Genomic DNA, 12,882 nt, shown 5'->3' on the forward strand with positions numbered 1-12,882 from the left:
TTGGGTTCAAAACAATCTGACAGCTGGCACAGCGCCCCCTTGCTGTTGAACGACACAACGTGACGAAGAGGTGAGCTTCTTCTTCTTTTTTGGGGATTTTATTGGCAGCTGGCATCCCAAAAAAAAAAAAAAGTTGCATTACTGCCATCTGCTGGATTTAATTATTACTCACACTCCTAAATCCTCCTCAACAAAACCTGTTCTCAAGAGATATTTAAACAAGCATCTTCGGCCTCTCTCCCTCTCTCCAGAATACTCTTCTCACGAGTCCCTCTCTCTCCATTTCTGACATCATGTGTGCTACATACTTTCTACATTTAATAACTACATGTTCATTCTGCTAGTTTGCATATAGAATATAATATAATCACTTTATTGATCCCAAACTGGGAAATTGTGGCGTTTACAGCAGCAGGTTATCCAAACACACAATATGAGTAAAAAACACAATGTTAGAAAATCTAAACACAATATAATGTTAACTACAAAGTAAATAAGCACTAAAAATATCAAAATTAAGAATGTGAATATATACAACCAGGATTTAACTAAGCATTACTAGTCTTAAATAGGAAGATTAGATGTGGAAGATGAAAGATGTAAATGTGCAAAAACAGAGTCGTAAATGGTTGTAAATTAAATATGAAAGATTAAATGTAAATGTGCTTAAACAGAGTAGTAAATGGACAGTATGCAGTATTTGAATTACTGTGGCCAATTCTTAACCTGGACATTTCGACCTCCTCTCTTCTGTTGCTCCCTCTGTATTTATCTATTTCCCTCTGAATTGAGTATAAATGTCTTCCCTTTCATCTGATTGTTCCAATATTGTTGCTATTCCTGTTTAATTTGACTCCACGTGACTCGTTTCCCCTCTGACTTAGATCATTTGATGTTAATATCAATCCTCTCTTTATTTACAGCTTTCTTTGCCAACCTGTCCACCTTTTCATTTCCTGCTATACCTGAATGTGCTGGAACCCCACATGAATACCACACCTGTCCCCCTGTTTAACCACCTGGGAATGTGTAAATATGATTTCATATAATAAATCTTGATGATGAAGAGGTAAGCTGATGTTGTAAACCAAATAAAATACATTAAATATGTGCGGTGACATTTGTAGTCACCACAAAACCATTGGGAATACGTTTTTTTTGGAGTGTCGTCATTTTCTAAAGGTTAAAAAGTCAGTCAGGTAAATTAGCGGGAAACCTGAAGAAACCTGGCTGCCTACCTGAAATGCAATCTGATACAGTAGCTCTAGATCAGGGATGGGCGACTTTGGTCACAGCAAGGACCACATTCATTTAATTCTCACTGCCAGAGGGCTAAGTTGTAGAACACAAAAAACGATTACAGTCAATAATGTCTCAAATTTAACTCAACATATTACCAGTGATCAAATATTATTATGGACATATTTCTGCTTTTCATGATTTCATGGCAGATTTTGTCATGTTTTTCTTCATGTTTCCAATTAATTGATATGTAAAAAATTGACCCGAGAGCCACGTTGAGGGTTGATGGGGGCCACATGTGGCCCCCGGGCCCCCAGTTGCCCAACCCTGCTCTAGATTAAGACAAAGAAAAAGTCCCAAGGTGTTAAGGATTTAATGACATTTCTTTAGATGAATGTTATTCAGCTGCTCACTTTGTAGTGTCTGTCCTATATGGTCCTAATATGAAAGTGTTGTTAAGTAGACATTTATTGGGAAAGTGTTGAGTGTTGGGAAAGCATGCCTAACTTCATAAATAGCATAGGTCGACCTTAAGTTGGTATTTAAGGCCCATATCATAAGTTTCCTGTCAGAAAATCTTATAAATGACCAATGTTATATTAACCAAAGCTAATTTCAAATAGTCACATTTGGCGCATTATAAAAATACATCTCTAATTTGCTATATTATGACCAAGAAATGAACTCAGAATCACCTTACTGGTTCAAAAACTTTTTTTCTCGTGACCTCACTTTGACTTGACAAGACTCTGTCGACCCCAGACAAACAAAACACATACAGCTTTTTGGTGAAAATTAATTTGTTTAACGGTAATAGCTTTTCTATTGTGTTGCAAGTGAACATTTTCGAAGACCACATTAAGGCTTTTATGTGTATATTATTGTGGGCAGAGGAAGAAAGGCAGGGATGACATTTTTATGACAGACAGAAGCTCTGCAAGTTTTTTGTTTTGGCATTGGCTATGGCCCACATTAGTCTGCGTTGACCATATACAATATACTGTGTTTTTTATCAATCAGGCGACCCCATTTGAAATCCATGCAACCCCAAGGTTGGGAAAGTCTGCCCCATACAGTTAAGAATCATCATAGAGAAGCTATCTAGTGGAAACATTTGAAAAAGGTGGCCGTAGAAAACTGGTTCTTTGTCATAGTAAGGAATATATTCAATAATTTTTGTATATGCATGAGGCAATATAGACAACTTTACCAAATATTAATGTGATTATAAGTGTAAAAGAGAATAATAAAAAAGTAAAGTACATAGAGCCACTCTGTGTGTGATATATAAGATGATGCCAAATTATAAGTGCTACACTGTGGTCCGCTGTTAATCTCAGAAATAATTTAATTTACTGCTAAATAACTCACACAAAATCACGGGTGTGGTATTATACAAACACATCTTTATTTTGACAGGATTAGTACATTATACAAATTAGAGCACATGCTCACTGTATAAAAATAGAAAATCTTGTTGTGTGTCAGTGTCCTGGGCATCATAAATCATTGGACTTACCAGAATATCATTGAGTAACATTTTTGAAAGTGTTGTCAGTTTAGTCTAGCCCTGCGTTCCATTGTTGTATGTGTTAAACACAGTTAAATCTGACATTCAGCAGAAATCATCGGGTTCAAGAAAAGGCTACCTTATGTATATGGAGTGGTAAAAAAAAGTTAGTTTTTGGTCATAATTGCATCTTATATAAATGCCAGACCAATCTTATAATCAGTATGGCCGTTCCTGTTAACTTCTTTTAAAGATTTCTGAAAAGTATTCAGTACCAGGAGCTTTGTTTTTTCAAACATTGAAGGACCCTCATAAAACTGACCATGTCAATCCATCATGAAGATAAACTGTATTTACATGTAAGAATACACTGAATTGCACTCAGACAAAAATCATCTTCAGCCTCCCTTGAGGAAACCAATGTTATGCTATATGCACAGATCTGAACGTACATCTTTATTATGCATTAAAGAAATGGTAGAGCTGCCCGTAGATTGTTAGAAAATGTTGTAAGCAGAGAAAGATAAGCAACATAAAAAGTGATAACATATAACGCGACTATCCCTGCCTATGTCAGAGCCTCACTGCTTCTTTCTGTCTGACTCTTACTTACTCCTTTCAGAAGGAGTGGGCTCTAGTGAGGCGGCGTGAAGCTACATATCAAGGCAGGTTTAAGGCCTTTCTTTGACCCAAGCTTCAGCAGAAACGCGTATGAAATATTAAAGAATGTATACAGAGAAATACACACGATACTAATATCTTAAAACATGCTGTAATGCTTATTTATAATATAAAAAATGAAATAAAGAAAACAAGCTTATGGAAGTAGTTGTGTATGAGGCAGCAGTGAAACTAAGAATTGACCCACCTTGTTTTCTACAGAGGCTCATTAATGAAAACATCGATCACAACTTTCAGTGTAAAAAAAAAAATCCCTGAATGTGACTGTTCTCCTTTCAAATTCAAATTCTTAGTAAGATTTCTTTCTTTGTGTACATGGGATAAACCAATATTCATTTTAGAAATTCTGACAATTTAATGTATGTTTTGGTGCTTGTTCTTCATTAGAAGAAAAGTTAACTATCAAGATGTCATATACGCTGTGTTTATATCTTTGATTTGGAAACATTTTTGAAATGGACAAAACTGTCCGTTTTTGTTGTCAGTATATCCAATTAATGTTTTTTTTTGGTGTAGTTGATTAATGATTCTAAATGTTTTCGCTCAGTAGACAGTTGGCAGCTAATTAAACTTCTGCTTTGTTCTTTGAGTGATCAGCATGAGTCAAGCTCTCCTCATGCTCCTCCTCCTCCTCAGGAACCTGAAAAATATGCAGACCAACTTATTTGTTTGCAGTGTAATGAAAGAGAACTTAATGAGACGTCTGTGCGTAATGTGGACGTCAAACAATAAAAACAATTGCCCTGTAAAACATGTGTGGGGTTTAACAGTAGATAAAGTGAACCTCGTGAATCAATCAATTTCTATTTACATAGAAATCAAATAATAGGATCCCAAAACCACTAATTCAATAACCTGTGTTGCACAACAGTCAGAAACAGGTAAGTAGAGATTTCTTACCTCCCAGTAAATAGAGTCGTCGAAGCAGTTCTGGTCTGGTGGTTGTCCCCAGAACGGCAGTTTCATTATTAAACCTTGAAGAAGGAAATGAAAGTTTTCATCAATCAGATTATGCCTTTCTGCTGAATCAAAACATACCCTGGACTTCTTTCATGTACCAACATTGTGCTCAGAAATGTAACTATTTATTCGTCACGTGTGGTGTGATTCTTCATCTCCTCTCACCTGTTACAGCACCACCGGCCAAAGCAAACCCAAGAGATGACGCCAGAGCAGCAGCTTGCATGGTAGCTTCACCTCTGAAGAGGGAGATGAAGAGGGGAGGGAGGAGGAGAGAGTAATGTAAGAGCTGACAAATGACCGAAACCCCTAAATTACTTTAAAGCCACAGATATGTTTCCATATGTGTTTTAATATGTTCATGTAATATTTGTGTTAAATAAAATGGCCCTTACTTTTTCTTTCCCAAAGCCACAGCCACAATACCAGCCAACCCGCCCAGGATGCCTGGCATGCCGTGCAGATTGTGGACACCACAGGTATCCTGGATGCCAAGGTTTGATGCCAGGATGGGCTGCACAGGAGAAATGGAACATCCACAGTGTCTTTTTAAAAGGTGAACTATGCATATGAAAGTCTTCATATTGACAAAATATGCAGGATTTCAGGTATGCAATGATAAAAATGAGTAGCATTTTGCCAATAATCATCATTTTTTGTGCATTGTATATCTTTATTAGTCGCGTAGTCTTAAAATGATCATTAGAGGCCCGTGAAAGCTTTTCAGTGCTCAAGTTCTGACAAATTTCTGTTACATGAGAATAAGAATCCCAGAAACTATTCACATTTCAGAAGCTGAAACAGCTGTTTATCCCTAAAATGGATAAAGAAAAATACTTCAAATATGAATCTGTTACTAAAAGGATTGATGACCTTACTTATTCTTAATTGACTTATCATTCACAAAATGAACGGAGTAAACCTTTCAAAAAAACGTCCTTTTAAATCTCTAAGGATTCCTTTCTGTGCTATACACTTGAGACCACAAACTCACAGAGAGGTACTTGAAGCCCAGGGTAGAGATGATGCCCGCCACTAATCCAATCAGCATTGCCCCAAATGGCCCAATGTCCATGTCAGCACATGTTCCCACGGCAACGCCGCCAGCCAGAGTGGCATTCTGTATATGCACCTGTGGTATAAAGAGATAACTAAGTAAGTGTCAGATTAATTTTTTATCTCTTAAAATTCTTTATTCCTAATTATTTTATTGGGATACTAATGGAAAGTTTTACGACCATGTCCAGTTTTCCTCTGTGCTCCACGAGGCTGGAGATGGCGTAGGCTGACAGCACACAGGTGGCCAGGGAGAGGTATGTGTTAACCACTGCTGTGAGCTGAGTGTAGCCAGGATCAGCAATGGCCGAGTTAAAGCTGGGCCAGAACATCCACAGGAAGACGGTTCCTTTTGGAGAGAGAGAGACAAGAATGCAGAATTTCTACCATCATCCAAATGATAAAACTCTCAAGATACAAACTTGCAAAAGATTAAAAAACTGGTGCTTACCAATCATGGCAAACAGATCAGAGTGATACACAGATCCGTCATTCTCATGTCCGTTTCTTAGACCTGGTCTGTAAAGTACTCTTGCCACTGCCAGGCCAAAGTAGGCTCCATAGGCGTGGATGATCATGGACGCTCCTACATCATTAGCCTGAAAGGGAGAAGGTACAACAGGTCTGTAAGAGCACAGTCCTGCCAGTCTTATACATCAACATTTAGCATTTTGATTCATGGCGTACTCACTCCAAGGACATTTGCCACCAGGTGTTCATTAATGGAGAAGATGGTGATCTCCAGGACGGTCATGATGAGGAGCTGCACAGGGCTGGTTTTACCCAGAACGGCCCCGAAGGAGATCAGGACTGTAGCCGTGCTGAAGTCTGCGTTTATAATTCTGCAGGATGGAGAAGAATACGAGACGTAAGGAAAACAAATATAATGACATAATTAGGAAAATAAATAAATAAAAGGCACTCATACTTGAAGATGCTGACTTTGATCTTGCCATCCTCCATATGCCAGAAGCCCTGCATGAGGAGGCCCCACTGCAGGCCGAAGGCAGCCAGGAGCAAGTTGACCCCCACGCTGCTGAACCCGTATCGCTTCAGGAAGGTCATCAGGAAGCCGAAGCCGATGAAGATCATGACATGGACATCCTGAAACACTGGAGGAATGAGGAGAGAGGTCAGTTCTGCTGCTGAAGACAAGGCCCTGCTTTGTTTTGTGTGTCCTACTTTAGCCTCAGCTAACCAGGGGCATGAAATTAAGTCAAATGAAACCATCTTTTAACACACTGCCTTCTATTATTCATTATCTTCTTTTGACTTAGTAGTTTATCTGATTTAAAGATACTTGGCTTCACAGCAGTAATTTCATTTCACATTGGCTGTTTTTATCTGCCGTGACATGTTAGCTGCACAGGATATTAAAACACACCATGAAAAGTATTCTGTGGAAAAACATCCCTGATGTTTATGTGGATTTTGTAGCCTTGTGCTATTTCTATTAGCTTCATATGATCTTAATACGTTTAAACTTAACAAATCTCAGGAGAGGACATTTGGACATAACATCCTCTACTATTAGTCTTCACTGACAAAGACAGCAGAAATTATTTTTAATAATTTGATGTTTAAGTATACATGGTGATTTTAGTACATTTAAAGAATGTAAGAACACAGAAAACTCTTAGGCCAGGCCATTTGTTTTGTTAGATTTGCATTGAACTTGGTGCTCCTTCCAAAGTCTTGATGAGACAGGAAGTGTGGCTCCTGTTTCCCAAAAGCCTGATATGATGAGACCCTCATGTGGAAAAGGCATCAAGGTGGACGTGTGCGCAGGTTATGAAACAATGTGTTCCATTTCCTCAGTCCGTAATGAGCATGAACGAAGCCACTATTGTCTAAACAAGACACGCCTACTCTTAGCTGTAATAGGGAGGCATCTACTGCTATTCTTCAGAACCGTTTCTTTTTGCATTTGAATTTGTTAATTCCTTTAGAGGACATGATGTTGCCAGGTAACTAGAATGACTTCATGAAGTTACACTAAGCCAAGAAATAGTCAGTTGTCCCCTGCTCTGATATAACCCTATTACCTACTTTCACACTTTTGTTTTTGTTCTGATTAAACAATGACATAACACAAGGTAATGAGCTTTTTTTTTAAATGCTGGTAAATAGCTGCAGACTGAGCTTTGCTATATATTACCCTCTGCTTCCAGTCTTTGTGCTGAGTTAAGCCTACCAGCTGCTGGCTGCATCACTATGTTTATCGAAGTGCAGAAAAGCAACAGATCTTCCGAATTATACCCAATTTCACAAAACAATTTCCCTAAATTTGATAAACAACCTATTCATGACAATTAATTAATTGGTCATGGCCTTCAAAATATAAAAGGCAGTCATTTTTTCAAATTACCTTTTGCCCCCATCTCTCTGCTCCTCTTATTTTAATAGTTAATGAATGTATGTACACAGCAGATATGAGGAAAACAAGCACACCTGCTACATGGTGATATTTTCTGTTTGTCTACTTCAAGGATGATTTGAACTGAGAAAAACAAGCACTGGTTTTAAATGCAGCACAGAATGACAACTTAAAAATGGCAGAACAAAAAATCCTCCACACTTGTTTTCACAAACAAGATTTTACATGTAGAGTACATCAGCGTATTTTAAACACAAATTCAGTAAAAAGGTTGGCATGAAAAATCAACAGCTACTTTTGTGTGGCTAAATTAAAGAGTGCACTGTTTAGTGTTATTGGGAGTTTCTAACAGAAACAGCTCACTGAACACATGTGGGCTGCTTGAATCATACATCAACGGGCTAAAAATTGAGCTGCTCATTTGGACTTTCAGAGCTGTTGCCTGTCTACTCTGTTTCAAGCTCTGTTTTTTTAAATGGAATAAATGTTAGTACAAAGGGATTTATCGAATGTGTACTTAATATTCTTAGATCAAAAGAAAAGATCTCTAGAACAACAGAGAACAAAGTGTCATTATTATCTCCTTTTGTTCTACGTCAGTCTGTAATCAGGGATGATTGAAGACACATCTCATCTCCCTAACCTGGCATTGTGTCTGTTTTCACACAAAGCTCACCAGGTTTTGGATTTAAGAAACCAAACCAGCTATGAAGAAAACGATGTTGAAGTTTAGATTTGTGGTCAGCTTGAAAATCATGACTCGTCCTTGTCTAAAACTGCGTAACGTGTGGTCAGCTTTTCAAACAGTGCACACATATCAGTAGAAGCGAGTTGGGGTGTAAATATTTGATTTAGCTCACATGCATGGAGCTGTTTTGAAGAAAACCTGTTTGCAAGTCTGCTTGAACATTGACCCTCACTCACATTCACATCTGGGTGACTAAGGCTTCTTTTACTTTTGGTGGGGTTTTTTAAGTATAGTATATTAAAGACAGTGGGGGTGGTAAAGTTGGAAAACAGCCAGAATGACTGGCACCTCGCCCAGATGTTAGGTAATGCTCTGTAGTTTTGCAAAGAATTGGGTGAGCAGATATGAGGGAGGATATACCCAGAGTGACTACCTAAGCACAGTCTGTTGAGCAAGGATACATCAGAGCAGGAGGACTAATGATTATTACATTTCTTAAACACTGGAGCAATTGATCTCCTTTCCTTTGATGTCTTCATTCTGCAATCTACTCTTTGCAAGGTTCTTAAATTTGTTTCAAACCATATAACCAAGATTTGTTTCTGTCATTTAAATTACAAGTTCAGATTTGTTTCATAATGAAAAAGCCTTGTTAGCTTTTAATTGCTCTCACTTGCTCTCACCCACAATTCTCTGCCTATTTGCCTTTTTTTGAAGACATAATCACAGATGTCTGGTATGGGTTGGATAGCATATCTCTGTGCATGTGCATGCCTTCATGTGATACAGTCCCATTCTACTGACTACATGACTTCACTTTAGTAGAGTTTTTTTTAGTTGAGCACAAAGAAATTTAATATTTTAAAGCATTTGCAGATTTAGATGTATATCCTCTTGTGTGAAACAATATTAGACTCCTATGATAATTTCTTTGTCTCAACATGTCAGATTTTTACATTTTTACTTTTTGCCTAGCATGATTTAAAATAAAGTAGAATGGAAAAAAATAGACATTTTTTAAAAGACCATTGTTATACAGAAACATCAAATCGGATGTAGAATGTATGCACACCCTTAATGTTACGCATGGGCTAATATCTGTAAGTCACCCCTGCCCCACCCTATCATGAGCAGCCAGGCGTACAGCAAAACAGCAGTTTACAGCTGCAGCTGTGATAATGCAGATAAACATTCAAAAAAACATTAGCTGTAGAAGCCACTTTTTGCTCATTACCGTAGTTTAATAAAAGTACCTTGAAATTGATACTTTAAAAGCAACACAAACATCAAAAGCATGTTTCTGCCTTGTCTACCATCTGTTTTTGTTCTATATAAGCTCTGTGTTTGAGACATTAATTCAAATCACATGTGACCTACACTGTGAGAAACATGACACTTTCCCCTGCAGGATCGTCTGGACTCCTCAGCTGCAGCCCCATGACTTCCCTTATTGCATTCAGCAGACCTACTCTGGGAACAGCCTCTATTTCAGTTTGAAGCTAATTGACAAATTACAGCCTGAAAACAGAATTCACATTTTTCCAATAAAGAAAGACAACCCTTTTCAGGTCAGTCAGCACTTCAAAGTTGAAGACTGAAAAACCAAACTCAAAAAACATGAATGATCTGTGGATATATTCATTTTTAGGGGGGTAAAAAACCTTAATTTCAGAGCATTCCCAAACACTTATGTGCAATTATTGACTGAATAGCTTTATAATCCATTGTTTTAACCTCTTAAAAAACTAGTTGTAAAAGTAGCATTGACCAAACATTAATGCATCAAGTATCAGAGCATCCCTCAGCAAGCATCCCCATGTAGACTTACTGGGGTAGAGCTCCATTGGTGGCAATTCATGGCCGGTCGCATTTAAGTCTTCACCACCATGCCCATGATGTATTCCATCATCATAGACCACAAACACTGCAAACAGAATGATGGTGATAATCTCCAAAGTCAAGGCCACAATAGGGAACTTCAACCTCATGTTGGTGGCATACGCAGGCATCCTGAGACCAACTCTTTTTATCAGTTAGTCTGACTCACACACGCAAACTCTGCCTGTCGGTTGATCTATTTCAGTCCCTTTTAGGGGTTGTGCTATGTGAAAGGAGAGAGAAAGGTTGTGTCTGGTTTTAAACTAATGTAGCTTTCGTGGTGACCAATGACAGGGCAGAAAACTGAGGCACGGGTTGTGGACACCCCCCTCATGCACTTTGCTCATGGGGATGGGTTTCCTTTGTGGACGTCAGTGGGGACCAAGCAAAACACATATGAAAGAGAGACACTGAGGAATTCTTAATGACTTCACTTTCCCCCTCATTTTTCACTGTCATGTTTGTTGACTTGTTGACTTGACTTGAAAAGTTTGATAGATGCAATTCTTGGACAGGAATGCCTCTCAGTAGATATATATACTATAGATTTTCTCAATACAGTAGCTTTTTTTTTAAATACCTCTTTGATTTGCTCCACTGAACACTGTTAGTTCTACATTTTAAAACAACCAAGGTTGACTAAATGGCTTAACAGAGTAAAAGATAAAAGATGAAACTAGAATACATCATAAAAATATATTAAATGTAATAGTGAATTCGATTTGGATAGAAATATCATTAAACAATATTTATCTCTGTTGGGATAAAACAATTATTTTTCGAAAGGAGAGCCAAACTCATGAAATTGATCTTCAACAGGGATTTAAAACATTCAAGAGTAAGGGTATCTTTAATGGTAAGCTGTTCCACAGGTTTGGGGCAGCTGTATGCTCTGGCTGGAGTATGAACATGGAGCAATTAATTTAAGTAAGGCGGTGCAAATCCATTAGGGGCCAACAAAAAGTTGAGAAAAGTCAACAAAAATATTTTAAAATCAACCATGTGGCAGACAGGAAGCCAGTGGAGGGAAAGCAGCACAAGGTTAATGTGGTCCCTTCTTTTCTTGCCTGTCAGGAGGCATGTGCTAAATGACCACCTGTTCCAAACCATAGACTGTAAAAAAAAAGAAAGAAAAACAAGGGCAGGCCTTAAGCCTCCTGACAAACAGCTACACTGTCAATCAGGTCAGCTATGGGATTTATTGTGAATAATGCTTTTCCTTCATTAAATCAAGATGGGTGAGTTATCATCAAATTCACCCCCTGTACAATGTGTGCTGCCAGAGACATTAGATAATCAGACCATTTTGTTTTTTGTACCGGGCTTTAAACATTTTAATTTCTGATGAAGAATTTGTTTTTTTGAAGGGTTGTGCATGTGACTTCCAGTGCTTCTACAGCCAGCCTCAAGTGCCTCAAGATGTTTTAAATGCATTGATCACCCTCTCTAAATCATTAGGAGGGAGATAGGCTTTCACTTTGGCTATTTAATCCTAACACAATTTTCTAAACGTTATAAAAAGATAATTTGAGTGGATTATTAAAAAAATATATTATCATTGCACTACAGTATATCTAATCAAGTAAAAGAAGCATTTTGATATTGTCATGTTTTCCCTGAATATTACTTGCTGCGTTCAGACATGGGCTCACACCCACTTGTGGCAGAAATTTGTCCACGGGGTGAGAAAAAGACAGTTCAGTTCAGTTCAGACCTTTATTGTCCCTGGAACGGAAATTCGATTTACAGCAGTGGACCAAAACACAGTAAGTAAAAAGACATAGGACAGCGCAACACAAAGACTGGATAGAGTCACGCGTTTTCACAAGCAGCTCTTGATTGCACTGCATGTGAGAAAGGGGCTCATCCTGTAAGGGAAGAAGCAACCTCTTTTAACCTTTTTTCATTGTGTCTTGTTGCTCTGACAAGTGCTGTGCATCGTCACTCCACTTCTGACCCCTACAGACTGTGTATGTAACTGTATCAGGTTACTTCATTGTTCAAGTCCTTTACTGTCAACCCTTACACAGTACATACATGTACTTCCTTTCCCCTTGGAAACTATCCAAGTCTTATACTCTGTTTGGCTTGCAGGTTCTGTTCCATTAAGTGGCTCCCACAGTGAGTGTGGTGTCAATCTGTGGCCTCTCACCAAATTACTTCAGGCCAGAGTTCCTTCATTATAGGCCAAGAACTTTATGAATGAGCAGAGTAGTTAATCACTGGCGGTGACACATCTCTGTTTGTCTTGGATCTCAGTGTACCAAGGGTTTTCCCAGACCCTCTGGGAAATTACTTCCAAATGTTGAGAGAAATCAAAAACTCTGCAGCCATGCTCAAATGAATCTACTCCTGCTGACTCATTATTCTTTCATACTCCAGATTGTGGTCTTTGTATTTATCTGATAGTGAAGGTCCTCTGAACTGTATAGTAGGCTGTGTGGTCAAACTGTTTCATTCATACGTTCATTCATGATGGTCACAGATCTT

General features: G+C 38.2%; 1 protein-coding gene across 1 annotated transcript; it reads right to left on the reverse strand.

Annotated features, from left to right (window-relative positions):
- Window positions 1-2,628: 2,628 nt before the first annotated feature.
- rhag (Rh associated glycoprotein) lies at window positions 2,629-10,628 on the reverse strand. The gene is made up of 10 exons (XM_020641525.3): window positions 10,343-10,628; window positions 6,378-6,561; window positions 6,141-6,291; window positions 5,901-6,048; window positions 5,632-5,798; window positions 5,388-5,525; window positions 4,789-4,907; window positions 4,559-4,632; window positions 4,334-4,407; window positions 2,629-4,073 (listed from the first exon to the last, which is right to left on the reverse strand). Exons 1-10 carry the CDS (start codon window positions 10,521-10,523, stop codon window positions 3,999-4,001), a joined length of 1,311 nt encoding a protein of 436 aa, XP_020497181.1. The 5' UTR covers window positions 10,524-10,628; the 3' UTR covers window positions 2,629-3,998.
- Window positions 10,629-12,882: the final 2,254 nt, after the last annotated feature.

This window comes from Labrus bergylta, chromosome 15 (assembly GCF_963930695.1).
Source record: "Labrus bergylta chromosome 15, fLabBer1.1, whole genome shotgun sequence".
Taxonomy (NCBI): Eukaryota; Metazoa; Chordata; class Actinopteri; order Labriformes; family Labridae; genus Labrus; species Labrus bergylta.